Genomic DNA, 27,175 nt, shown 5'->3' with positions numbered 1-27,175 from the left:
AATGACAGAACCAGGTCTTGGAAAATACAATTTCCACCCCACTCAGTCCTAACAGGATTTAGGAAGGGCTGCAGCATAGATCAAGATTTAATTATTTGAGAATATGACCTTCAACAGACATGTGCAAAGCCACAGACCTCTGGGCGGTCCTGGGTTAAGCTAGAGCCACCATTGGCACAGGGAAGACATGGACAGTGATTGGTAGATGGGAGAACTGAGGGGAGGGAACTTGGATGGTTTCCTTAAAGATAGAGGGGTCTGAGGACTGAGGGGTGGTTGGTTGGAGAGGTTTTTGCTCTGAGAGGTGGTGCTTTGAGAAGTTTGCTCTGAAGGAAGCTGGAGGTGGAGGCCCCTGAGACTGTTTCTCCATTTTGGTCACGTGAGTGATAGGGACTGATCTCTTTTCTTTGCCTCAGCTATCTAAGGGCTTGGGCCTTTTGGCCCAGCCTAAACAGAAGGGGTATTTAAGCCCTATTCCCTTCTCTCCCCTTTCTTTCTCTCTCTCTCTCTCTCCCTCTCTATATCTCTAATACCTTTCTTCCTCCTGTTTGTAATTAAACTCCATAAAAGGTTGACTGCTGACTTGAGTTTTCATTTAGGAATTACATAGCTGAATTCCTTGGCGACCTTAAATTAATATATATCAGTCTTTTAAAGTGATTTCCTTGTCACACTACTGAGAAATCTGAAAATCAGAGGGGTTATATAATTTCTCCAACTAAGATCATATAGCTAGAAGGGAGTAGCGTCTAGATTTGAACTTTGATCTTCTGACTCTAAGTCTAATTTTCCCCATCATACCATGACACTGGTCTTAGACACTTCTTAGCTGTGTGATCCTGGAGAAGTCACTTGACCCCAGTTGCCTAGCCCTTACCATTCTTCTGCTTTAGAATCAATAGTGTCAGTTTTAACATAGAAGGTAGGAGTTTTTTTTTTTTAAGTGTAAGTAAAGCTCTATTCAATGTCAGCTAATATAATTATTAGACAATGTCTCACAAAGCTCGAGTTGAAAGAGAATTCACATATCATCTAGCACAACAACTTCCCTTCCTCTAATCTTTTAAAATAAGGAAATTGAGGGGACAGCTGGGTGACTCAGTGTATTGAGAGCCAGGCCCAGAGACAGGAGGTCCTGAGTTCAAATGTGACCTCAGATACTTCCCAGCTGTGTGACTGTGGGCAAGTCACTTAACCCCTTTTGCCTAGCTCTTACCACTCTTTTGCCTTAAAACCAATATACAGTATTGATTCTAAGACAGAAGGCAAGCGTTTAAAAAAATAAGGGAATTGAGCCTCAAAGATGTTAAGTGATTTCCCCAAGGTCAGAAGGTAGTAAATATCAGATGTGGGATCTGAACCCAGCTCCTCTGACTTCATAGATAGTTCTCTCTCCCCCTTCCCCCCCCATGTATCACACAAAGGCAAGTGAGGATACCTTTTGTATAATCTATTGTGAGTGTCTTGGCAAATAACTCCACGAGGTAAGCAGTACAAATATTGTTATTTCCATTTTACTGATGAGGCAAACTGAGGCTCAGAGAGACCTCTCTTTGGAATGTTCTCCATTCCTCTTTCCCCACAATGAAAGGCAATGTAGGCTCATGGTCTCCCTGGGATCCTCTTATAGACAAAGTAATGGCAGATGTTTAGTTCATTCACTTATTTGACATATATTCATTGAATGCCTTCTTTTGTGCAAGGAATTATACTAGTTGTTGGAGACTCAAAGACAAAATGTAAAACAGTTCCTGGGCCCTTGGGAGATTCCTCTCCTATTCTACTGGGGTTGTACCTGTAATCAGAGAATACAATATCATGTGAGAACTGAGAGAACGAGGAAGTGGCTAGAAGGAGAAAAAGCTTCCTTGAGGAAGTACTTGACTTGAACCTTTGAATAAGGTAAGAGGTGGACATCAAAGAGCATTTCAGGGATCCAAAACAGTTTGTGCAGAGAGCTGGAGGCAGGAGATTGAATGTCAAAGTCATGAAAACCACCATGGTTGGAACATAGAGTATATGAAGGGAAAAGCTGAAATAAATTTAGAAATGTAGGCTGGAGCCAGCCTGTGAAGGGCTTCAAAAGCCCAAAGTCAAAGAGTATGGAAACTATAATCTATCTACTTTTCCAGTGTCTGCCTTTATGATATATTGTTTATATTCCCTAACAAAGACCTTGTCTTCGAATCCTCTTGTATGGATTCACAGCACTCAGAACAGGGTTTTTACACATAGTGGGTCCCCAGGAATATATACTCATATGTTGAGGATTAATTCTCTTCAATGAAGCATTCACACTCATACAAACACCACCACTACCATCACCACCAACAAAAATCACTTGTTTTCTGACTGGCTAAAGAATTTCTTAAAAGATTTTAAAAATCAGGCATTATTTCAAGCAGTTTGCTAAATAAATAATGCTCTCTAGAGCTTTCAAATGAGTTTGGCAATAGAAGCATTTCTTTTCTTTTCTTTTCTTTTCTTTTCTTTTCTTTTCTTTTCTTTTCTTTTCTTTTCTTTTCTTTTCTTTTCTTTTCTTTTCTTTTCTTTTCTTTTCTTTTCTTTTCTTTTCTTTTCTTTTCTTTTCTTTTCTTTTCTTTTCTGTATGAAATCGTTTCCCAACATACAGTTGTCCCCAAAAGCACTAAGCAGCATTAAACTGTGTTTGTCAATGTCATGGAATTGTCAATGTTGTGGAAGATTATATATATAATCACTTGAACCTATTTCCTATACAGATATATATATATATATATATATGCATATATATATATATATTTTTTTTTTTTGTTTAACCCAGTGGAATTGCTTGTCAACTCTGGGTGGGGAAGGGAGAGAACACGAATCATGTAACCATGTAAAAAATAAAAAAATAAAAAAATCAAAGCTAAAAAGATGTGATGGTGAGAAGTTTGGGATTATTGAAAGAGCTGCAAATTTCTCAAAGGGGATTCAGCCTGTTCTCTTCCTCTTAGTTCTGGGCCCTCCTCATTATCTATCTTCAATGACTATTCAAAATATGTGTATGTGTGTGAATAGGTACATATATGTATATATGTATGTGTGTGAATATGTACATATATGTATATATCTTCCTATACCTTCTGGATTTTAATAGGCATATATCATAAATATCTGAACAAAGATATAGAATGATGGATGTTAAGTCAGGAAGATCTGGCTTTTAAACCCAATTCCAGATCTTACTACCTGTGTGATTATGGGCATGTTGATGAACCTTTCTTAGCCACGACTTCTTCATCTGTAAAATGTGGAATTAATACCATACCTTTATTGCCTATTCTCAAGGGTTGTTGTGAGGCTTAAATGATATAATTCATGAAAACCCTTTTCTTTAAAAAAAATTATGATTAATTAAAAACCCTTACCTTCTTAGAAATGAGAATACATATTGATTATAAAGGCCAGGCAATTGGGGTTAAGTAATTTGTTCAGGGCCACATAGCTAGAACGTGGCTGAGGCAAGATTTGAACACACATCCTCCCGATTCCAGGCCTGGTGCTCTCTTTACTGTACTACCTACATGCCCCAATGAAAACTCTTTTCAAAGCTAAAAGAACTATATTAATGTCAGCCTTAAAAAAAGGCATCGGTTCAAATTCTGGCTCAAGCATTTTATTACCTGGATGACTCTTTGTGGTCTCCTCTCTCCAAATCTATTTCTTTGTCTATAAAATTAGGGGGTTTGAACTAGTGTTTGATGCTAGGCCTATTTCTACCATTCCTTCTAGAGCAAATCCAGAAGAAAAAAAGAAAATACTGGACTCGTTCACATTTACCAAATGTAAAAAAAAAATGCCATAGACAAAAAAAGCTACTTAGAAGCAATACTTTAATGACTTTTTTCTTTCCTCATTTATTTGCTGTCACCTAAGAACTAGATATTCGGTTCTAGCTCTGCCATCTTCAGCTTTAATTGGTCTTCCCAGTAAGCGTCTGTCAACTGTGCTCTCAGGCATATTTTGATGCAAGTCATGTGTGAAAACGTTGGTTCACAGCAGGGATCTTATATTGCATGAGACCCACTTTCAACAGTGGAGCTGTTTTGCCACATTTTGCGTAACTGCATTACAGTCACTGCTGTGGGAATGAGGAAAAAACAAGTGCTTACATAAAATCTTGGAAAAATCCAGGCCATTCTACTGAACTATAAGACTATATTCACTGCATTTTTTAAATCACAGCCTAGTTTGTTTGTTCAGAGAAGTGAGCAAAAAGCCCAGCTTCTCCAAGGAGAGCCGCTCCCGGCTGCAGACAGAAGAGAGCAATGATCTAAGGCTGAGGAAAAAGGAAGTGATCCGGGAAGAGGCCAAATGAGGACTCAGCAAGTGACTCCATAAGTTGGGGCCAATGGTCCAAGCAAGAAGTCGGTACTTATTTACATATCTGAGGGTGGGGGCCGCCAGGTAGTGCAGTGGATAGGGCATCAGGATTGGAATCCGGAGGACTTGGGTTCAAATTTGACCTCAGAGACAGCCTAGCGGCATGATCCTGGGCCAGTTACTTAATTCTGTTTGTCCAGCCCTCAAAGACGGAAGGTAAACAACAACCTAGGACTAAAGCCAGCAGTAGAAGAAATAAGCATAAGGCTGGGGCCCCGGAATGATCTCAAAGATAGCTATTGAGTCAAATATACTTAAGGTCCCGCCAATGCAGCCCTGATTCAGGAGAGAAGTAAAGACTAATTGGGCCCTGGTTTAGGAAGGCAGTTACTAGAAGAGGATGGTTTATTTGAAGAGTTTTTGACAGAACCTCATTTAAAATGTTCAAAGATGAATAATTTTCAGCATGGCACGCTATCTTTCTTATGCTAATAGGATGACTACATAGAGACCCTTGTGGTGGGGGAAAGATGAAATGACTGAGGAAACAAAGGTTTGAACTTCTGAGCATTTTGATTTATTAAGCAATGCATGGCAATTGTGCAACACATTGGGATCCGGTGCCTTCCCCAGCTTAGTGCTAGATCCCTAATATAGGGGGAGATAGACTTTTATGTATTAAAAACAATCAAATAAGGCCAATTAATTAAAAGAAAAAATTAGCCAGGAGATAACATTGGTCATCTGATTTCTGATTGGAGGATATATGGGGGACTTATTTTTCTAGTTGGGAGAGGGAGAGCGAATAGGTTAATTTCCCTGGAATCAGAAAGAGAACACTGCCCCCAAGCATCTGGGTATAATCAAAGGGACATGGACACAATAACTGAAGGATCGGTTTGGGGCCAGTTTTTAGATAAGACATATGGGGTTGCTTGAGATGTACAGCTCTGAGAAAACTCCTTGCGTCAGTCTTTGGATATAATGGAGCTGTTGGTCACTAAGGTCCTTAGTAAGGGGTTGAGGTGGTTCCGTTTCCCAACTAAGTAGAACTATGTTCAAACAATGCAATAAGGTTCTCCCCCTCAATTCCCACAATTGAATAAAGTTTTTTCACAAGATAGAAATTGGGCCAGACCATAATTGAAAAGAAAGGGAACTGTGCTAGGTCCAGAACTGATTCACAAGTCACTCAATTCCCACATTTCAGCATTTGCTATTCTAAATCCTTCAATTTCCTCACCTGCCATCAGTGAATTATAGACAGAGCTGGAAGGAGCCTCAAAGGTCATTTAGTCCAACCAGAGCAAGGTTGAGCAGTGGATAGAGTGCTAGGCTAGAGTCAGGAAGACCCAAGTTCAAATTTGGTCTCAGATACTGGCTGTGTGTGTCTGGGCAAGTCACTGAACCCGGTTTGCCTCACTTTCCCTATCTGTAAAATGAGCTAGAGGAGAAAATGACAAACCAATTTAGTATCTTTGCTAAGAAAACTCCAAATGGGGTCAAGAAGAGTCAGACATGACTGAAATGACTGACCAACAGAATAGTTTCTTCCTCTATAACCTTCAAGCAAATGGTTGTCCAGATTTCCTTTGAACATTTCTAGGGATTTGAAACCCACTACCTCTGAAGACCTAGTCACCTTTGGACTGAACTTATTTTTAGGAATGTTTTCCTGAGAGATGCTAAAGTCTAGCCCTCTGTGATTTGTACCCATTATGACTTCTGTAAGGCATTAACTCTCTCCCACAGATTGCTCCTAAAAAATACTTGGACAATACTCCCATAGCATCCCTAAATCTTCTTTATTTAAGGCCAAAAACTTCCAGAGAATCCAGATTCCTCACTACCCTGGTCACCCTTGAACCAGATGAATTTTATTCATTCCCAATGCATTCACTTAAGAATTATTCTGTCCCATAAAAATGATGTTCTATTTAATTCAGAAATAAATTTTTAAGTAGGCTCTTCCATTCCTAACGGAGACCCAGAAGTAACTTTGCACCTCTTAGAGTCTCAGCTTCAATTTTCTGCACAAATCCTCTAATCCAGAGTACATCTTGGGTCCTGCAGTTGAATGCCCCAAACCTTCAAAAACAGGTTGTCAGAAGCTTTGTTACAGATAGTGAAAAAGTGTACTATGCTAGCAATAGGGGCCATTTTGTTGTTAGAGGTAACTCATGGAAAAGCCCAAGAGGCAGAATATAAAGTAGAAATATAAAAGTAGCAAAAATGAGACTTGGAGTCAGAAGAACCAAGCTTCAGGCTTGACTTCCACACTATGTCATACTAAGCAGAGACACTTCTCAGTTTGTTTATTCGTAAAATGGGACTATTAATATTTGTACCCTTTAACTTATAGGGTTGTTGAAGGAATCATTTTGTCAAGCTTAAAGTGCTATATAAATGTGAATTTGTTAAATCTGAACAAGAATTTCAAAATATGGAGGAGAGGAGGGAATAAACTTTAGTAATAAGGAAAAAGAATTGTATTGTGGTTGGTGTTAAGTTGTTTTAGGTGTGTCCAACTCTTTGTGAGCCCATTTGGAGTTTTTTCTTTTGCAAAGATACTGGAGTGGTTTGCCATTTCCTTCTCCAGCTCATTTTCCAGGTGAGGAAACTGAGGCAAACAGGGCTAAGTGACTTGTTCATCCTGATATTAATGGTTATTAATTGATATTAATTGTTTGAGGTCAGATTTGAACCTGGGAAGATGAGTTTTTCTGCTTCAGGCCTAGCCCTTTATCCACTGCACTGCCTCATTGCCCTTGAGTTGCATTAGCATATGCAATTAGGCATCACACTTATTTATTGTGTTTCAAAAATCTTAGTGCAGTTTGGGATAATTTATGATACAGTGATGCCACGTTTTCCAAATTCTCTGTCCCAGATAATCAGAAAGTAAGTGTGAGTGGGGATGTACAATAGAAGCATTGAAAGTCCTTGCTTGGAAAGAAATACAATTAACCATATTATTAATTAATCTAATTTAGTTGTAATGCTTTCATTAAAAAAAACCAAAACATTTACCTTCCATCTCAGAACAAATACTATACATCCATTTCAAGGCAAAAGAGTAGTAAGGGTGAAGCAATGGGGGTTAAATGACTTGCCCAGGGTTACATACCTAGAAAATGTGAGGTCAAATTTGAACCCAGGACCTCCTTTTTCTGGGTCTGGCTTTCAATCCACTGAGCCGCCTAGTGGTCCCTTTCTTATTTTTTAAAAGAAGAAAGAGAAATAGATAATAGATACAAATGAACTTAAGATTGATGTCAGGCAGAATTGACTTCACTTTGCTGAATTTTATTTCAATTCCAAAAGCAGTTGTTAAACTCCTATTCTAGGCAAAACTTTGTGCTCAATGGTGGGTGGAATGCGAAAATTAATCAAGGTAATGGTCTTGCCCTCAAAGAGTTTACAGTCTAATAAGGGGTATTTGACACAGAGAAGCATCATGGCATTGTGCAAACATGAACAACATGTATACAAGAAAGCAACTGGCTTTCTCTTGCCTTCCTCCCATCTGCTTCTGGCTTATTGATTTCCTCTAAAAAAGTTTAACTCTTACCTTCTGTCTTAGAATCAATTCTAAGGTTACAATCAGGAAGTGTCTGAGGCCATATTTGAACCTAGGTTTTCCTGATTCCAGGCTTGGTGCTCTGGTGCCACTGGGCCCCCTAGATGCCCCTTGAATTCCTAGTCATACTTTAAAGCCCACCTTAAATACTAGCTCCTTTCTTTTTTTTTGTTTTTTTTTAACTCTAAATATATTTTATTTGATCATTTCCAAGCATTATTCGTTAAAGACATAAATCATTTTCTTTTCCTCCCCCCCACCCCCCATAGCCGACGCGTAAGTCCACTGGGCATTAGATGTTTTCTTGATTTGAACCCATTGCTTTGTTGATAGTATTTGCACTAGCTCCTTTCTGATGCTTCCTTTTCTGATTTTTCTCTCTCTGTCTTCACTTGGCACTTTTGGGGGTACTTCTCTAATAAGCTTATCATCTAATATTGTCTCTATTGATGTCCTTTCATAGAAACTGCAGTCTCCTTAAAGACTGGGGCCATGTCTTATCTGAGCTTATGCACTCAATTTGGAGCCTAGCACAGCACCCTGCAGACAGTTTCTGCTGTTTGTCCTTGTCCTTCCTACTCGAAGAGGACTGATGACATCACAGGATGATGTCTTGACTTGCATGTGAATTGGATTTAAGTGAGGCAGACTTGCACCAAGTCATCAACATCACTCTCCTCTCCAGTGTCATCAAAGTTCAAGGGCAAGACAAAGCCAATTGGGAATGACCAGAGATGCCGGGGATGACCTTGGGGTCTTCAATTTCTAACCAAGCATTACGTGCTTCAAGGCTCTTGCTTCCATTGCCTTCATGTCTGTTGGAATGGATTGTCTTCATCTGCCCATTCTACTGTGGTTAGAATAGACGCATTCCCCTAAATCACCAATGGGTCAGTCTGGCTTGGCCCTCTCACCAGCTTTAAACTGACCTTTAAAGCTCCAAGTAGCCATAGCATGCACAGGGGCTCCACCCTGGTCTACAGACAGGAGGGGTTTCATGAATGTTATAGAATTGAAAGTCCCTACGAAACTCAGCAGGGAAATCCTTAAGCACAAAGATGACACCAATCTATCACTATTAGGCCAAGTAGACAAAAGTCCACGTATGGAAGAAAATTGGTTTGAGAAAGATGGTAAATGGAAAGAGGCAATATGAGGATCAGCTAGGGTTCCCCCCCCCCTCAAGTATCTGTAAGGGATCCCGTTAAATAATTCATGATGGTGATTAATTTAATGTATTTAAAATAGTTTGTATAATAAAATATGCTAAATGAGGTTAGCTTGTACTACCATTTCTGCTTTGGAGTGAAAAACAGATTATGATTGAATTGTATAACACACTGCATAGTAACGCGGGACTAAGATTCAGGAGTCCTGAGTTTACTCCAAATGTTCCCATTAATTAGATTTGTGATCTTATGCAAGTCTCCACATCTCTGGGCTTCAAGTTCTTTCTCTATAAAGTGAAAGGGTTGGATTAGTTGATTTCTAGAGTTCCTCTAGAGTTCTAGGGCCCTTTCAGCTCTAAATTCTATATTCTTTTTTTTTTTAAACCCTTACCTTCCATCTTAGAATCAAAGCTGTGTATTGGTTCCAAATCAGAAGAGAGGTAAGGGCTAGACAATGGAGGTTAAGTGACTTGCCCAGGGTCATACAGCTGGGAAGTGTCTGAGGTCAGATTTGAACCTAGGACCTCCCATCTCTAGGCCTGTCTCTCAATCCACTGAGCTACCCATTACCCCCTAAATTCTATATTCTAAAGATTTTTTTCTAGATAATTCAGAACTTTTCTATTCTTTAACTTGGCACCTTTCTCTGATGGAGTAATTCATAATGAGAAAAAAAAAATTCTGCTGGTCAAAAAAAAAAAGCACTCTTTGTGTAGCCAGGACCAATGCACTGAAAAAGGATTGAGTTTTAAAGGGACAACAATGGATTTTTTTCCTTCCTTTTTCTTGGAGGAGATGGAGGTGATGAGGAAATTGACTTCATGGGCTATTTGAGGAGAAGCAAAGACCATTTGAGGCAAAGGGAAGACTCTTGGTATCCAGCATGACTGGTCTTTGTGTCAAAGAGGGGGCTCCCCTAGGGCAGTCGCTATTTCCCTACCTCTGGAATGGCCTGAAGCCATGCCAGGAGTAAGGTGGTTGTTGAAGACTTTTCCTTTAGAGAGATCATATAGAAGAGAGTGATGGATGTGTCTGTCATTCTGGATGAGCCCCCATAGGTGTGTAGCATTTTGTGAGGATGGAAGTATTTAGGTTAGCAGAAAAGTGATGTTCTCCCTCTTAGCTGGTGTATTTGTGAGAAGATCAACGCCTGTCTAACTCCTCCTTTTAGTTATCCTTGTTGGGGTGACTTTCCCTTATTCAACATCTCAACTGTACTCCATACTTAGGGCCATGGTAGTAAAATTGCTCGAAACCAACTGCATTGGAGGGTAGTAACCTTCTTCTTACCAAACATTTTCTCCCAGAATGCCACTGTTTTAACTCTATTATGCCCAGAGGGACAAGTAGGTGGTACATTGGATAGAGCACCCAACCTAGTGTCAGATGGACCTGACTTCAAATCCAGTCTCAGACAGTGACTGGCTGTGTGATCTGGGTAAATCACGAAACACTACTTGCCTCAGTTTCCTCACCTGTAAAATGAAATGGCAAACAACTCCAGTATTTTTGCCAAGAAAACCTCAAATGGGGTGGTGAAGAATCAGACATGTTTGAAACTCCTGAACAGCCACAAAATCCCAGATGAAATCACAAGGACTAGGTTCACAGGGGTTTGTTACACTTCTCCAGAAATTTATAAAATACAAGAATGAACAAGATTTATTTTCTTATATACCCAAATGGGAGAACTCCTCCCTTGACAGTTCAGTCAAGAGCATCTGTTCACTGCCTCTGTCTCTTGTCGTTTTGTACATCTGTCTTTGTGCGTTAGATGCTTTTGTGTCTCTGTTTAGTTTTTGAACTCTCCACTCAGAAATAATGAAACTTTAAAACCAGAAGTACTTAAGATAGGGCAAAACTTTAAAGCAATGGTCAAACTCATAAGCAGAAAATATAAACAGCTTTGAAGAAAGAACAGTACAATTTTGGATTTAACATCTGTTCTCCTCCCATGTCCCCATCTCCCAGTGGAAAGAAAGGTGGATGAAAGACCAGCAGAATGACCAGCCTTTGATTATTCCCCCATAGAGGGAACTCCAACAACAATTCTACTCTCCACATGGGCTCAGGATGTTCCATGGGGAAGAAGCAAAGGCCGCCCCAGTGGAGTCCCATCTGTGGTTCAAAGGGCAGCCATACTGGACACCACCTGTCTCCCTTTCTCCTCAAAGCACCTACTCAGACTCAAATGCAAATCATGCCCTTGTGTCATGTTTGCTATAATTCTTCTTTAGAACAAGGGGGAACAAAAAAGAACTGTCTCTTTAAAAATCCCTTGGTCCCTTTTCAGTCCATGGGTTCTGACAAGTCAAATAATTCCCAACTGACCAGCAGAATTTTATTTCTTGGTGTCTATTATTCCATGTCAGAGAGAGGTACTGGCTTATAGTTTTCCCAATATAAAAATCACTTGTAAAATGAAAAATGTCCATTTCTTTTCTTTATTTCTCTTTTATTTCTATCCCATCCTCATCCTTGCCCTCTATCCTATTAGTTTGTTGTTGAAATTGACCTACTGAAGTCTCCTTGAGCTTGAAAAATATACCTTTTATTTTATCACATGAATCTTTTTGGGAACAGAAGACAGATTTAATTTAAATACGTTCACTTTCTCATGACATGACATGCACACATTTATTTGAAGGTGATGAAGCAGTTAGGGAAAAAAGAAAATACAAAATCATGAAAATGTCCAACTATAGAGTTTTGTATCTCATTATTTTTGTATTTCTTGACAAAAAAAGAAAGAAAGACATGGGAGGCAAAATAGATTTTAGACAATAAGGTTATTAAATATGTTGTGTACCTCATTGAGAGTATAGCTAGTATAGCAGTTGTTTTGGGGAGGGCTACTCTGGAAGAATGATACTAGTGGAGCAACTAGGTGACTCAGTGGATATAGAGCCTGGAGACAAAAGGCCTGGGTTCAAATCTGACGTCAGACACATCGTAGCTGTGTGACCCTGGGCAGGTCACTTAACCCCAACTGCCTAGTCTTTACCATATTTTAAAAATCTTGGAACAGATACCTACTATTAAGTCTAAGAGCAAAGACAAGGATTATTTAAAAAAAAAAAGGAATCATACTATGCAAAATGAACTAATTAATCAAAAATAGTTAAATTTTCTAAAGCTTTTGGATAAATGCTAGGAGACCTATGTTTTTAGCCTACTTTGCTACTAATTAGCTATGTGACCTTAATGCTTAACACAGTGCCTGGCGCATATTGTTGTTCAATCATTTTCAGTGTCCCCATTTGGGTTTTCTCGGCAAAGCCACTGGAATGGCTTGTCATTTCCTTAAATTACTTTCCCAGGGTCACATAGCTCTTAAGTGTTGGTGGCCAGATTTGAACTCTGGAAGACGAATCCTCCCAACTTCAGACACTGCATTCTATCAGAAGATAGTGTCAGGGTAGCCACCTACCTACCCACCCAGCCCGTAGTAGCGGCTTAGTAAGGTTTATTGACTGATCGAGCTTGGGCACATCACTTGCTCCCTCTGGGCCCCCATTTCCCATTGTAAAATACAGAATCCCCACCTTATAGAGTTGTTCAGAATTTTAAATGAGCTAATATGGAGAAAGCATTTTGGTAAGTTGTTAAAGAGCTATATAAATGGCAGATTATCACTATTATCCATGGTTCCCTTTGAGCTCTCTGGCTCTCCTACTCTCCAGAGCTTTATGAGTGCTAATTTTGTAACATGCTAATGGTAGACTTTGCCAATAGGGTAGGAAAGTCACTGTACAGTAGGCGTTGGGGACTAGAGCTAATAGAATCCTATGTTCTATGCTGGGTACGAGTAGCAATAACAGACTTCTGAGGGTACAGTGAACTGATGAGGGAGAGAGACACCTCAAGGCACACTATATTTAATATGTCTACTTAGAAGGGAAATGTATTTTGTCCCCTAAGGCACCTGGTGGTGAAGTGGACAGAGTGCAGGTCTGGAGTCAGAAGACTTTTTCTTGAGTTCAAATCCAGCCTCAGACACTTATTAGCTGTGTGTCCTTGGGCAAGTCACTTAACCTTATTTGCCTCAGTTTCCTAATATGTCAAATGAGCTAGAGAAGGAAATAGTAAACCATTCCAGTATCTTTGCCAAGAAAATCCCCAAATGGGCTCACAGTCAGACATGACTGAAACGATTTAACAACAACTATTACTACAACTAACACTAATAGCTAACATTTACATAAGGTTTAGTGTGTACTAGATACTCTGCTATGTGCTTTCAACTATTATCTCAGTTGATCCTCACAATAACCCTGGGACACAGGTGCTATTCACATTGTTCAGATGAAGAAACTGAGGCAAACAGAAGGTAAATTATTCACATAGATCCAGTCTGAAACACAGCACTGTGGCTCTATCCTCTGCATCACTTATCTGGCCCCAGTCTATTTTTTCCATTCTCAATGGCCCAATTTAATGCCAAATTGAGTAGTCTTAAAAAATATATATATATATATATGTACATAGACACACATATATACATATATAAAACATCAATGCTGCTCCCTCATTTATAAAAGTTATGGTGATATTTTTCTGAAAGGGTTGGAAAAAGATGATTAGACTTGTTTCTTATTTCTCAGAAGTTAAAAACCCTTTCTGGTTATGAATTTTCCCAGAAATAGCAACAGGTAAAAGGCAATGGAATCAAAGAAGTTTGGACTGACCGTTACACCGAAGAAGTTGGTTTCATTCATTGCATCCAAGAAGATTTTGCCAAGCTTATGGTCTGTGTAGTTGAAATCTTGAATCCTTTGGTGTCTGTTGCTAGAGCGGAGATGTTCCATAGCCCTCTGCAGGGTTTTTGCAATCACCCATATTCCATCATAGGCATAGCCATGGAATTTGCTGGGTCCCACTCCTGATCTTTTATCATTATATTCTTTTTCATACTGTTGGGGAGTCTGAAAAAGAAATGGAAGAAAGAATAAGAGAAAAAGAAATCAGGTGATATTTTTAAGAAAGAAAGAAAGAGAGGGCAGCTAGGTGGCTTCGTGGATTGAGAGCCAGATCCAGAGATGGGAGATTCTGGGTTCAAATCTAGCCTCAGACACTTCCTAGCTGTGTGACCTTGGGCAAGTCACTTGACCCCCATTACCTAGCCCTTACTATTCTTCTACCTTGGAGCCAATACACTGTATTGATTCTAAGCTGGAAGGTAAAGGTTTAAAGAAAGGAAGGAAGAAAGAAAAAGAAAATATTTATTAAATTACATGTACCAGGCATGAGGAATAGAAATATAATCAAGCAAAATTGTCCCTGCCCTCAAAGAGCTTACGTTCTAATAAGTAATGTTTTGTGCTAACCCCTCATGTCCTTAAACCTTCTTTTCCTATAATGGAATTCCTCCATGAAAACCCTCCTCTGAAGTCTCATCCCCATGTGGAGATGGCCCTTCACAGGGTATGCCAGGAGGAAAAAGCTCATGATCTTACCAAGATGTCAAGGTTTCCAATTATATCTCTATCTTGTTTTTGTAGGGAACCAAATGAAATAATTAAGTCACATGTTTGGATTATTAAGTTACTTTTAAGTGAAGTGAGTTGCCTGTGGAACACAGCTCAGCTCAGTAAATCCCAGAGGTGGGAACCCTGACTTGAGGTCCAGAACTCCACGCTGCATCCGAGGGAGGCAGATTCTCTGAGGACTGAGATAGGCAAGTTCATTCAGAAAGGTGCATTTTCAGAAGTTCGGCCCCCTCCGGGTGATTTTTTGGCTAAAGCTACTCCTGTAAGGCTTGATGTGGGGTCCTCAAGGCAATGGCCACCCTCATGAAATCACGGCTGTTTTGAAGCATTACAGTGTGATATCGCAATCTCCTTAGGCAGTAGAAGAGTTTAAAATCTCTTGTGCAGGAGACAATTGCCGAAATAACTCCGTTTGTGATATCACCACACGAGGTGTAATTGAGATGTAGAGCTTGATTGTTTGGCAAACACATCGGAACTATTACAGGCAAATGAATGTTGTGTCTCCAGAGCCAGTGACCTTGAGAGGCTATGCATTCACTCCTGAGGTGCTCACAATTTTGCTGGAAACATTTGGGAAGCTTATCTTTGAGCAGGACCTTCGGAGCCTCTGTCAGACAGAGAAGACAAGGGAAAGGGAAGGGCTGAAAAACTGTCACAGCCCCAGCTGGGGCTGACCTTGGGATACAGAATCATCATTGCTCAGCTTTCTGGTACATCCTGGGGCCAAGACCTCAAGCATCTTATGTCACAATCCAATGTGCAGGACTGCCCCCAGGGAAAAGAGCAACATAGTGACACACACACACACACACAGAAATGCAGAGGAAAAGCCACCCAGCAGCTACAACGAAGGGGTCTCACCTGGCTGCCTTTCCAGAATATACAGCTCTAGTTTCAACATTATTCCAGGGCTCAGCATCTTTCTGTTTTTATATGTTGCCTCCAAGCAGCCTCAGAGGAGGCTAGGGAAGAGTCCCAGGTGAATTCATTTAGGCACTTGGTCAAAGCTGCTAACTTCAACTGCTTTTTGAGTGTGATAATATTTTAGGAAGAAAGAAATGGAGGAAGGGAAGAAGGAAGGAAGAAAAGAAGGAAGGAAAAAAGGAAGGAAGGAAAGAAGGAAAGAAAGACAGAAGGAAGGAAACCAGCATTTATTAAGTACCTACAGTATGCCAGGCATTGTGCTAAGAGCTTTACAAATATTAGCTCATTTGATCTTGATAAAAACGTTGTAAGGTAGGTGCTATTATTATCTCTATTTTATAGTTTAGGAAACTGAGGCAGGCAGAGGTTGAATGATTTACCTAGGTTTCCATAGCCAGGAAATATCTGAGTTTGAATTTGAATTGTCTAATTCTTAGACTTCCTAACTGCATGTCCAGTGCTCTAATCTCTTAGATGAAGGCATTGCATCCCATTCTTTTGAATGTCCTCAATGGTGGCAAATTATAGATAGAAAATTACAGAACCCCAGAAGTTTTGGAATAAGAGAGAATCCCCTAATTTTATAGAAATTGAGGCCCAAAGAAGGTGAGTAACATTAAAGTCCTGCTGTTACAGAACAGCTAACACAGTGGATAGAGGAGGGCCTGGCTTAGAATCTGGCTGCAGACACTTCTTAGCTGTGTGACCCTGGGCAAGTCACTTAACCCTAATTACTTAGCTGTGGCTGCACTTCTGTCTTAGAATTGGTACTAGGACAGAAGATAAGAATATAAGTAAAATCAGAAGGTATAGGTTTTAGGGAAAAAAGTCATGGAATTATTTTATGAGAATTAGGACTAGAATTCTGATCTTGCTCCCATTATGGTGCTCTGACCATCATACTCTGTTTTCTTTATCATCAAGGCAGATTTGACTTTTGAAAATAATAAAAATTACTTGAAATTGAATATGATGAATAAGTTTATGACCATAAGACAGTTTTAAGAGCCCTGGAATCCATGGGCACTGTCATGGTGAAGCTGCCAGCCTCCGGGTCACGTCCCACTGTTTCCACCACCCATGGGATCTCTAGGAGGCTTCAGAATTTCTCCATAATGTGTCCCATTGATAGCTTTAGGCCAAGAGATGAATTCTGCATGGATAATGTCACAGATGTCAGGCAAACAAATCAACATTTTCCCTTGTGATCTTGACATGTGTGCTTTCTCAGGCTTCAGGAAAATTGGAGATTTTTACTGTCATTTTTGGCTTTTGCTTTTAGGACAGGCTGCAAACATCATGTCAATCATTATTTACTTGTTACCTCAAAGACATGTTATTTAGTCCAGCTTCCTGGGAAAATTCAGAACAAGCATCAGTTCTTCGAATGCGTGACAGCCTTCACAAAAACTTTCTTCACATTCAAGTTTTCTTGCAGAGTGAGATGTTTTCTTTATTTAAATGTGACTCCGTGGCCAAAATGCTTTCCGTTAATTGTGTAGTAGAAAAGGAAAACCTCTGCCTTTTCCAGAATCCTCAAAGGGAATGACTGGATATTCCTTTCAATCAATCAATCAATCAATCAATCAATCTAGCCTTTTTTTATTGATTGGTTTATTTTTGTGTAAACCTCTACTTTTTTGCCTTTGTAATAACTCTAAGACAGAAGGGTAAGGGCTAGGCAAACTGGGGCTAAGTGACTTGTCCAGGGTCAAAGAGCTAAGAAGTTTTGGAGGGCAGATTTTAACCCAGGTCCTCCTAACTCTGGCCCTGGAGCTTTATCCATTGTGCCACCAAGCTGCACCTAACAGAGGCAGAATTTCATAGATAACAACAGTATTTAGGTTAGTGTAGGGCCAAGTGAGATAATATATGTGAAAACTTTGCAAATATTAAAGAGCTAGAGAACTATTAGTCACCAGCAGCAAGGGGGAGGCAAGGAAAGACCTCCTAAGGAGGGTGGCTGAATCTTGTAGGAAGCCAAAGGTTGTGGGGAAGAGCGATTCCAGCTATGGGAGACAGCGTAGTGAATAGATGGCTGGGAATGGAGTCAGGAAGACTTGGGTCTAAAACCTGCTTGTTGTGTGACATGAGCAGGTTGCTTAAACTTTACCAACTTCAGTTTTCTAATTTGTCTAATGGAGATAATAATAATTTTTACATCATTGGGAGATTATATATATATATATATATATATATATATATATATATATATAAAGTCCTTTGTGGACCTTATGAGGCTATAGAAGTTTCCATTATTATTATTAGAGGGGATGCTTTTCCATCTGTGGGTTAGACTGGATGGCCTCTCAGGTCTCTTTCCATTCTAAAACTTCTGTGATTCCACACAAAAAAATGGCAATGGCCACCTCTAGTCAAACATTAAGGCAAAATGAAACAACTTTAATATCTCTCCAACTCCTAAATGGGAACTGGTTGGAAAAAAAAAGATCCTCCAGCATCCTACAGAATTAAAAAAAAATCCCTTACCTTCTGTCTGAGAATCAGTATGGTCGATTATGGTATTGGCTAGGCAATTGGGGTTAAATGTCTTGCCTAGGGTCATACAGCTAGGACATATCTGAGGCCAGATTTGAACCCAGATCCTCCTGACTCCAAGCCTGGCCTCTTATCTACGGAGTCACCTAGCTGTCCCACCCTCCAGGATGATAAGTATTTTTCTTTGGTGAAGTGGAAATGATAATGATAATTATCATCATAATCATATTCACAATCATCATAGTGAACACCAGCCACCTTGCTATTCCTCACAAATGATGCTCCATCTCCTGACTCTTTGCCTTTTTATTTGCTATCTCGCATACCTGGAATCTTTCTTTATTTCCACCTCTCTACTTCTCTGGCTTTCTTCAGGCCCAAGTTCAAAATTCTACCTTTTGCAGGAGATTTTTTTTTTTTTGGATTCCTCCCTGCTTCCCCACCCTTTTATATCACCTTCCATTTACACTGTATATGTTTTGTGTACCTAGTTATTTGCATGTTGTTTCCCCCATTAAATTAATTTAAGTATTTTGATAGCAGGGACTGTTTTTTTGTTTGTGTACGCAGCCAGCATTTAGTGTAACCTGAATTCTCTGGCCATGCCCAGTTTTAACATGGAGCTGGCCTTGAGGGAGCTTTTGAGCATGCCCAGTTTGCAAACATGGTGACCACTGCATCCCTTACCATATGGGATTTGATTGACTGACTCCCTGGACATACTCCAGAAGCTTCTCATGGACATCTCCATGTAAGAACCAGGCATGCCCAGATAAGCCAGGGTTATATTTAGCACAATGACAGGCACATAGTAGGTGATTAATAAATGCTTACTGATTGACTAGGCTGCAATCCATCTTCCAAAGTAGCCCATTCCACTTTAAGAGAGCTCTAATGGTCAGAACGTTTTTCCTTACATGGAACCAAAATGTTTCCTTGCAACTCCTACCCACACAGTTGACCAGTTGTAAGTTTTTTTAAATGTACTATTGATTAAATCAACTCTACAGTGATATACATTATTGTCCGTGTAGGCTAAGAGTTATGAAGGGGATTTGTGGTAGATCATCAAGCTCAGGAAAAAATAATTAGGTTGCATGATAGGTCAGATAGAATCCTCGCCTCTCTCTCTCTCTCTCTCTCTCTCTCTCTCTCTCTCTCTCTCTCTCTCTCTCTCTCTCTCTCTCTCTCTCTCTCTCTCTCTCTCTCTCTCTCCCCCTCTCCCCCCCTCTCTCTTTCTGTCTCCCTCCCTGCCTCTCTCTCTCTCTCTCTCTCTCTCTCTCTCTCTCTCTCTCTCTCTCTCTCTCCCTCTCTCTCCCCCCCTCTCTCCCTCCCTCTCTCTCTGTCTTACAGACACACATACGCATATTCTCTTTCATTGTCTTGTTCTCTTTCCATCCCTCATATTCTTTCTCTCATTCTCTGTTTTTTTCTGCTTGCTTGTCTCTCTTCCACACACAGAATTCTCTCTCCTCTATTTCTCTCTCGCACACATACATATTCCTTCTCTCTAATTTTCAGTCTGCCTCTCTTTTCCTTCCATATTCTCTCTTATTCTCTTCCTTCCTCCCTTCCACATTTTTCTACTCATTTCTCTGTCTCTCATTCTTTTTCTCTGTCTCTTATTCTGTGTTTCTCTCATTCTTTGTCTTTGTCTCTCTCTGCTTTTCATTCTCTCCATCTCTGCCTCTGTTTTTCTCTCTCTGTCACTGTTTAGGGCAGTGGTATCAAACTCAAATGGAAATAAGGGCCACAAATCTATATGTAAGGTTTCCTGCGGTTCCACATATTGACTTAGTTTTTATAATGTAATATTAGCTATGGTTGATTATATTTTATTTTGTTAAATATTTCCAAATTCAATTTTAATCTGGTTTGGCCTATAGTCAAGGGTCTTTATTTCAAGCCCAGGTGGGGGACAATTCTATTTAGGGCATGTGTTTTTAGGAAGAAGGAACTCCTTTCTAGAGTTCTTTCCTGTTCTTGAATACACTCCTTGGAAGAAGAGGACTTACAACATGGCTGTGACCTGTATGCCTTTTCCAGTTGGTAAAGCCATCACAGTTATTTGGATAGGCTTTGCTCAAAATCATCTTCATCTTCATTGTGTTGTCGAGATTCTTTCTGGAAAATGATCTAAAACTGGCCATCCTCAGCCATTTTGCTAAAAAAAAAGCAGGGTTACAGTGTGGTACAGTGAGAACAAAACTGATTCTAGAATCAGAGTTTCTAGGATCAAATCCCACCCTGTGGCTTACTACCCACCTGACCTTGGGCAAGAGACTTCCCTAGGCCTCAGTTTCTTCATTTGTAAAGTGAGAGGGGCTGGGACTAGATGATCTCTGAGGTCCATTCTAGCTCTATGATCCTAGAGTAATCACTAAGGCATAATGAATACATTACTTACTCTTTAAAAATGTCTAGTTTCTCTCAAGATGTTTAAGGTTTCCAAGATAGGAATTGGACAGGTAATGGACTGTATTTCTAAGTTTCAATGGGAGTTGGTATGTTTTAAACACAAAACACACTGAAAATAATGTAGGAAATGATATAAATAGTGGTTGGGTTCCCAGGCAGTTAGGTGACATGGTGGAGAAAGCACAGTGGACAGAGCACAGTGGCTACAGCATGTGATCATCCTTCTTCAGTGGATTAAGGCAAAGAGAGGTAAATGACTTGCCCAGGGTCACACAACTAATAAGGGTCTCAGGCAGGATTTGAACTCAGGAAAAGGAGTCTTCCTGATATCAGGTACAGCATTCTATCTACTGAGCCACTATGATAATGATAGCTTGTATTTATAGTGCTTTAAGGTGTGCTCTAATGACAACAGAATTTTTGGTGTTAGATCTTGGCAACGAGTGGGAACTGGATGACTGTAACAATTTCTCTGTATAGGTAGGTCATTTATAAGCTTGTATTACCCACATTTATTTTCTATCATTAAATTCAGTGATGCTGAATTCACGACAATACAGAATTTCAGTAGTTTCTTGCCATGGAACATTACAAAATTATTCAAAAGCAATCATTTTATTGAAAGTTGGGCTTTTATTATAGCTCCATGATACTATCAATAGACTATTAAGATGGGAATTTATTCTATAGTGCCATATAACTATGGGAGAATTTTGGCCATTATGTTAAATGCTCAAAATGGAAAATAAAGCAAAAACAGAATTTAAACCTAAAACGATTTCTAAAAAGTGGAAATGGATTCATAAAATTTAATGTGTAAAGGGGCCCTAGACATTTTCTAGTCCAACTCCCTTCTTTTATAGAGGAAGAAACTGAGGCCTAGAAAGGTCACTGTTCCTACTCCTAATCCTCTGTTCCTCTCGTTAGACCACCCTGGTTTAGGACTTTTTTGAAGTCAGTGATAGAGCTGGGAATTTTGTCATGGAAATAATTTACCAAAAGGGAAGCTTAGTGAATTGAAAATAGCCAAAGCTATAAAATGGAAGAGCAGCCAGTGATCTGCCATTTTGAATTATGAATGATCAAATAGAATAGGCTGGGGGAAAGATAAAGAGATGAGCACAATGGTGCAACGCAAATAATGTTGGATTTTCTGGGCTTGCAGTGAGGAAGGTCTAAATTCTCCTAAATTTAGGTCTTTTAAAGATCCTGAATTAGAAGATCGCCTTATGTTCTTATTAGCTGTGTGATCCTAGAGAAAGTACTCTCAGACTCAGTTTCCTTATCTATAAAATGGAGGAGGTTGGACTCCATGGTCTCTAAAGTCCTTTTCACCTTGAAATTGATGTTCTTTTATCATGATCTGAAAGCCCAGCTCTGTCGATTCTTACCTTTGTGACCTTGGGCAAGTTATAAACCTCCCTATGTCTCCGTTTCTTTATTTGTAAAATGAGGGGGTTAGATTAGATGGCCTCTAAGGCCCTTCTTTGTTTAAGTCTATGATTCTATGAACTAGTCCAAGCCCAAATCTCAGTCTCAAATTATTCCTGAAAATGATTGCAGTAAGGACAAAAATAAATTCTGTTAGAGAACACATTCTGGGCCCAAGTGTTTCTCTATTTAGAAAATTCTTCCAAGGAGAGGTTCTGACTCTTTCTGGAGGGATGATGGTCCATTCTGGTCAACTGACAATCCTAAAAGCCAACAGCAGGACCAATCAGTCAGATAGACTTGGTGTCTGGAGGAAATTATCTTGGAGCAATAACTTCAAAGTCAGTTGTTGGGGCAGCTCAGTGGATTCAGAGCTAGGTCTAGAGAAGGATTCTGGGTTCAAATCTGAATTTAGACACTTCTTTGCTTTATGACCCTGGGCAAGTCACTTAACCCTAAGTGCCTAGTCCTTACCGCTCTTCTGCTTCAGAATCAACACTTAGTATCACTTCTAAAACAGAAGATAAGGATTTTTAAAAAGGGAATTCTTCCTATTAATGTTATTACTGGGTGATGTTTTAGTGTGATATTTATGATGTCATATTACAACAATGTAGCAGAATATAATGATGGAACAGAGAATGCTATTCTGTAAACAGGTGCTATTTTTCCAGAGATGCTACAGAAGATTGGCAGACCAGGGCAGATTTGGATGGCACTGGTGGATTTGGATTCAGGAAGCCCTGAGTTCTACTCTCACCTTAGATGATAGCTGTGTGACTGTGGGCAAGTAATTTAATCTCCCTCAGCCTATTTCATCATCTGTAAAACAGGTATAATCCTCACACTTAACTCTCAGGGTAGTGGTAAGGATAAAATGAGATAATTTCTTAAAGCTCTTCATAAACCTTAAAACACTATATAAATGCCAGCTTTTTGCCTGAACAATGGTACATAGATGGAAACATTAGCTAGAAGTACTTCAGACTTCTTGCCTTCGTGGTCCCAAATTACTTTGGTATTTCAATGAAAGGGCAAGAAAGAAGTGTGAAAAGATAGCAAATAGCTATAGATATTCTGGGGTTACCCAGCTACTTCCTGGCTTGCCCTGGCACATATGAAATGCCTTACTAAATTATTGACTGACAGCTGAAAGAGACCGCAGAGGCTCTGAGGAAATCTCGGATGCTGTTTCTGCAACTTTGCACCCTGCCTCCCACTCTCACGAGACCGGGACCCAGAGCGCAGAAGGCGTTTTGAAGTGCTGAGCTTAGCAGGATCGTCACTGTACAACTGGAACTTTGGGACATTCCTCCAGGCTGGGGACAGTAGGCTACAGCTAGGTTTGCTCAGAGCCACATTCCTTGAGTTTCCCCATTCATGAAAGGGTCCTGACTGTGAACACAGTGGATTAGGGTCAGGGCAGAGGAATGGCGGTCTGGAATACATGAAAGCTTCAGATTGGTATTGAAAGGAGAAGCAAAGCATCAGTAAGTCATCTGATGACAGGAGAGGGTCTGACCTGTGATTTGTCTAGGGAGCATCTTCATTTTACAGAAAGAAACAGGCACAGGAGGCTGAGTGACTTGCCCAAGATCACAAAGGTGGAGAGTGGCAGAACTGGGATTTGAATCTAGGTCATAAGAATATGGATTCAGAGACGAGATCATCAAAGTCCCACTCCTCATATTATAGAAATGCAGAACCACTTAATGATATTATTAACAGAATGCCTGGCAAATGGCAGGTGCTTAATAAATGTTTAATGACTGTTGACTATTGACATTTTGTGAGCTATGCCCACAACCCCACACTGATTTCCCAGGTGGATGAAAGTTCATTACAAAGAGCTTAGTGATGAGTTTTCAGGCAGCTCCATGATAAGTGCTTGGCCTGGTGTCGGGAAGACTCATCTTCATGAATTCAGATTTGACCACACTTATTAATTGTGTGACCCTGAGCAAGTCGCTTAACCCAGTGTGCCTCAGTTTCCTCATATGTAAAATGAATTGGAGAAGGAAATGGTAAACCAGTCCAGGATTTTTTCCAAGAAAGCCTCAAATGTGGTCACAAAGATTTGAACATGCCTGAAAAAACAACTGAACAACCACACCAAAAGTGCTGCTTTAGAGATGGGAAGGACCTTAGAGATGGAGTCCAATCCCCTTATCTTACAAATTAGGAGACCGAGGCCCAGAAGACCCTGCCCAGAGTCATACAACTAATAAAAACAAGATGCAATATTTGAATTTAGGAAGAAGCATCCCATATGCTAACAATAAAGGCTGGCAGAGGTGCCAAATGTGGCTGATAGGTTGCATACTGCCCAGACACTTCCCAGCCTCCAGATTAAAATATAATTGGGAAATACATCGCAAATAAAAATATAATAGGTCACAGATAATGTTAATATGTGGTTTTCTAAATGTAGCTGATAGGTTGCATACTGCCCAGACACTTTCCAGCCTCCAGATTAAAACAGAATTGGGAAATACTTCCTCCCTCCCTCCCTTCCTTCCTTTCTTCCTTTTTCTTCCTCCCTCCCCTCTTTCTTCTGCCTTAGAATGGATACTAAGTATTGATTCCAAGGCAGAAGAGCAGTAAGGGCTAGGCAATTGAGATTAAATGACTTGTCTAGGAAGTGTCTGGAACTAGATTTGAACCCAGCACCTTCCATCTTCTGACCTAGCCACTTAGCTGCTTAGCATTTTCTGAAGAATAGCCTAGCCCAATTCCCTGCCTTGTAACAACTCAGTTCCCTTCTGGAACTTCCCTCCTTCCCTCCACAGTTAGGTGGCTTTTGTGTGCTTCAAAGGTTGTCTCATCTTTGCCTTACAATATTCTTATGACCTAATATGATCCCTGGCAACATTATTTTCTCTCATATTGTGATGTGAAATCAAATAAGGCTGTTATTTGCATAGTACCTGGCATATAGTAGATGCGTAATAAATGTTTAATGACTATTGATATTATATGAGCTATTCCTGTATTCCCATGTTGATTTCCTAAGTTCCAAAAATTCAAGTGACTGAAGGTTCATTGAATCAAACATTTTCAGGTTTGCAAACAAGGTTATGAAAGCTTTTCAATGATCTCTAAACTATATCATGCTACTAAATATTAATAAATATTAAATATGTAATAATAAATATAAATAATAAAATAAATAAATATTAATACTAAATAAATGAACACCAAACATATACTTTTGAACAATAATAGCTCCATTTCAACAGTTAGTGACCTCACATTGATATATGTGACAATATTTCAAAACAAGAAAAAAGATTTCCAGTAGTTGAAATTTAGAATGACAAAGATACCAACCCTTCCTGAAATGGTCTTGATCTCTTTTGAACTGAGGGGTTCAAAATCCACTCCAATATAACCTTCCATAGCTGCTAGGAGATTTTTGCTGAGGCAGGGAGATGGATTGCCTTCAGAATGTGCCAGTTCCCACCAGGAGGGCTCATACCATCCAGGAATGATCCACTGATACTTGCTGCCAAACATGTTTTCATGATATGCCTACAAACCAAATAGTTTTAAAGGTCAAAAGATCATTGGACATTCCATTGTATTCCATTCCATTCAAAAGTAACATTTTTTTTGTTTTATTCTCTACACAATTCACATTGGTTCCCTCTCTTTAGAGGAAAACTACCCAGATGTTTTGCTAACATCATTTCCTGTTTCCTTTTCCTTTTTGCTACTATTATTTTGAAAATTTTTTATCATACAGGGAGAAAAATATACTTCAAATATCTCAGATACAGATATCCAATCTTTCTCTTAGTGATGTAAACAAATTCTCTCCACCTTACCAGGTCCATATTGGATCTAGAACTGCATGTCTAATTTGACATCCAATTTCTAATGGCTAGAGAAATCATTTACCTGGGAATTGACTATACACAGGTACACATCTATGAAGATAATATATAATATTATAATATATTCTCTCCTAACAGTTCACAATTCTACTTTACATATGCATAACTGAAAAAAAAAGAACTGGTAGATATTTGGCAGTTATCAAAAAAAAAAAGTAAGCATAACACACTTAAAAAAACCAAATCCTTACTTTCTTTCTTAGAATCAATACCATGTATTGGTTCCAAGGTAGAAGAACAATAAAGGCTAGGCAGTTGTGCTTAAGTGACTTGCCCAAGGCCACACAGCAAGGAAGTATGTGAAACCAGATTTGAAGCCAAGACACCATCACCAGGCTTGGTTCTCTCTCCACTGAGCCAGTTAGCTGTCCCAGCATGCCACACTTTTAAGTTTAACTTGCATTACTAACATTTTCTCCATTACTTTCTTAAGGCCAGTATGCAACAATACAATTAATCAAGTCTTGATTTATAGCATTTGCTGATTTCTGAGGTATAAAGATTCACACTGAAAATTTAACAATCAGCTCAACAAAGACTGGTATGAGCTGGCTCTAATATGTCCCAGTTAACACTCCATCCCACAAAATCTTTGTACAAATATATGGACTCATGTAATCCCCAATTTATTTATGTCACTGATATATGAAAGGCAACCAAAGACATGCTAGCTGTCCCAAGGTAATGGCTTCAGGACCACATTCACCCTCTCTCCTTCTCTCTTGTGATTGCTTCCTTGGATTTTTCTTCTTCCCTTTTTTTCCTCTTTAGCATCCTGGAATGACTTAAAATCTCTACTCCTCAGTACACACCACAGCTGGTATAGGGGTAGGGTTTGGTGGCTAAGGATGGGATAATGGGGAAATGCTTCATTTCTCAGTCCAAGCTTTATTTCTGGTGGCAGCATTAAACCCATCTCATCAATCCTTTCCCACACTTCACCCCAGAGTCTCAGCTTCTGTGATTTTAATATCTAGAATACCCTTGAAGTGATTTTCTTCTGAAATATATATTTTAGTGAATCTTTCTCCAGTCTTTTGTGTATCCAAAGATCCATTATTTATGAATTATGTGTGCCTTTTTTTTCCTTGCCAAGAAAATGAGGAGAGAGGGAGAATCTTTTTATTTCCTATCGTTTTCCTATTGCTGGCATCAGTAAACAATTCTCAGGGACTGAATATGCTTGTTTCAGGAAAGAAGAGAAGGGGAGAAGCTGGGAACCTGCTGTGTTCTGTTCTGAATGGTCCAGGGGAGGGAAATCTTGGTCAGAAGCAACAGGTTATGGCAATGAAAAGGAAAGCAGAAAATCCAATTCTAGGCCATCATTTCTGGAGCCAAGGAAAGAAAACAAGAAACAAACAAAACCAGTGGCCAAGAATCAGATAGGGCCGAGGAATTCCCCTGGAGGACTTGTGCCTT

The 27,175-nt window shown here is 39.6% G+C and overlaps 1 protein-coding gene and 1 long non-coding RNA gene across 2 annotated transcripts in view; one reads left to right on the top strand and one right to left on the bottom strand.

The window, feature by feature from the left end:
- Window positions 1-27,175, bottom strand: part of GABBR2 (gamma-aminobutyric acid type B receptor subunit 2) — a 737,774-nt gene that overhangs the window by 171,699 nt on the left and 538,900 nt on the right. Inside the window, exons 6-7 of the mRNA XM_056806338.1 lie at window positions 25,191-25,391; window positions 13,785-14,021 (exon numbers count right to left, since the gene is read on the bottom strand). Of these exons, the coding sequence (XP_056662316.1) occupies window positions 13,785-14,021; window positions 25,191-25,391 (438 nt within the window). The remainder of the gene's footprint in view (window positions 1-13,784; window positions 14,022-25,190; window positions 25,392-27,175) is intronic.
- LOC103103313 (uncharacterized) overlaps window positions 15,406-27,175 on the top strand; it is a 42,787-nt gene continuing 31,017 nt past the window's right edge. Inside the window, exon 1 of the long non-coding RNA XR_469966.2 lies at window positions 15,406-15,567. This is a non-coding gene — a long non-coding RNA (uncharacterized LOC103103313). The remainder of the gene's footprint in view (window positions 15,568-27,175) is intronic.

Source organism: Monodelphis domestica, chromosome 7, assembly GCF_027887165.1.
Source record: "Monodelphis domestica isolate mMonDom1 chromosome 7, mMonDom1.pri, whole genome shotgun sequence".
In the NCBI taxonomy this organism is placed as follows: domain Eukaryota; kingdom Metazoa; phylum Chordata; class Mammalia; order Didelphimorphia; family Didelphidae; genus Monodelphis; species Monodelphis domestica.
This window is presented reverse-complemented; position numbering and strand designations above follow the sequence as displayed.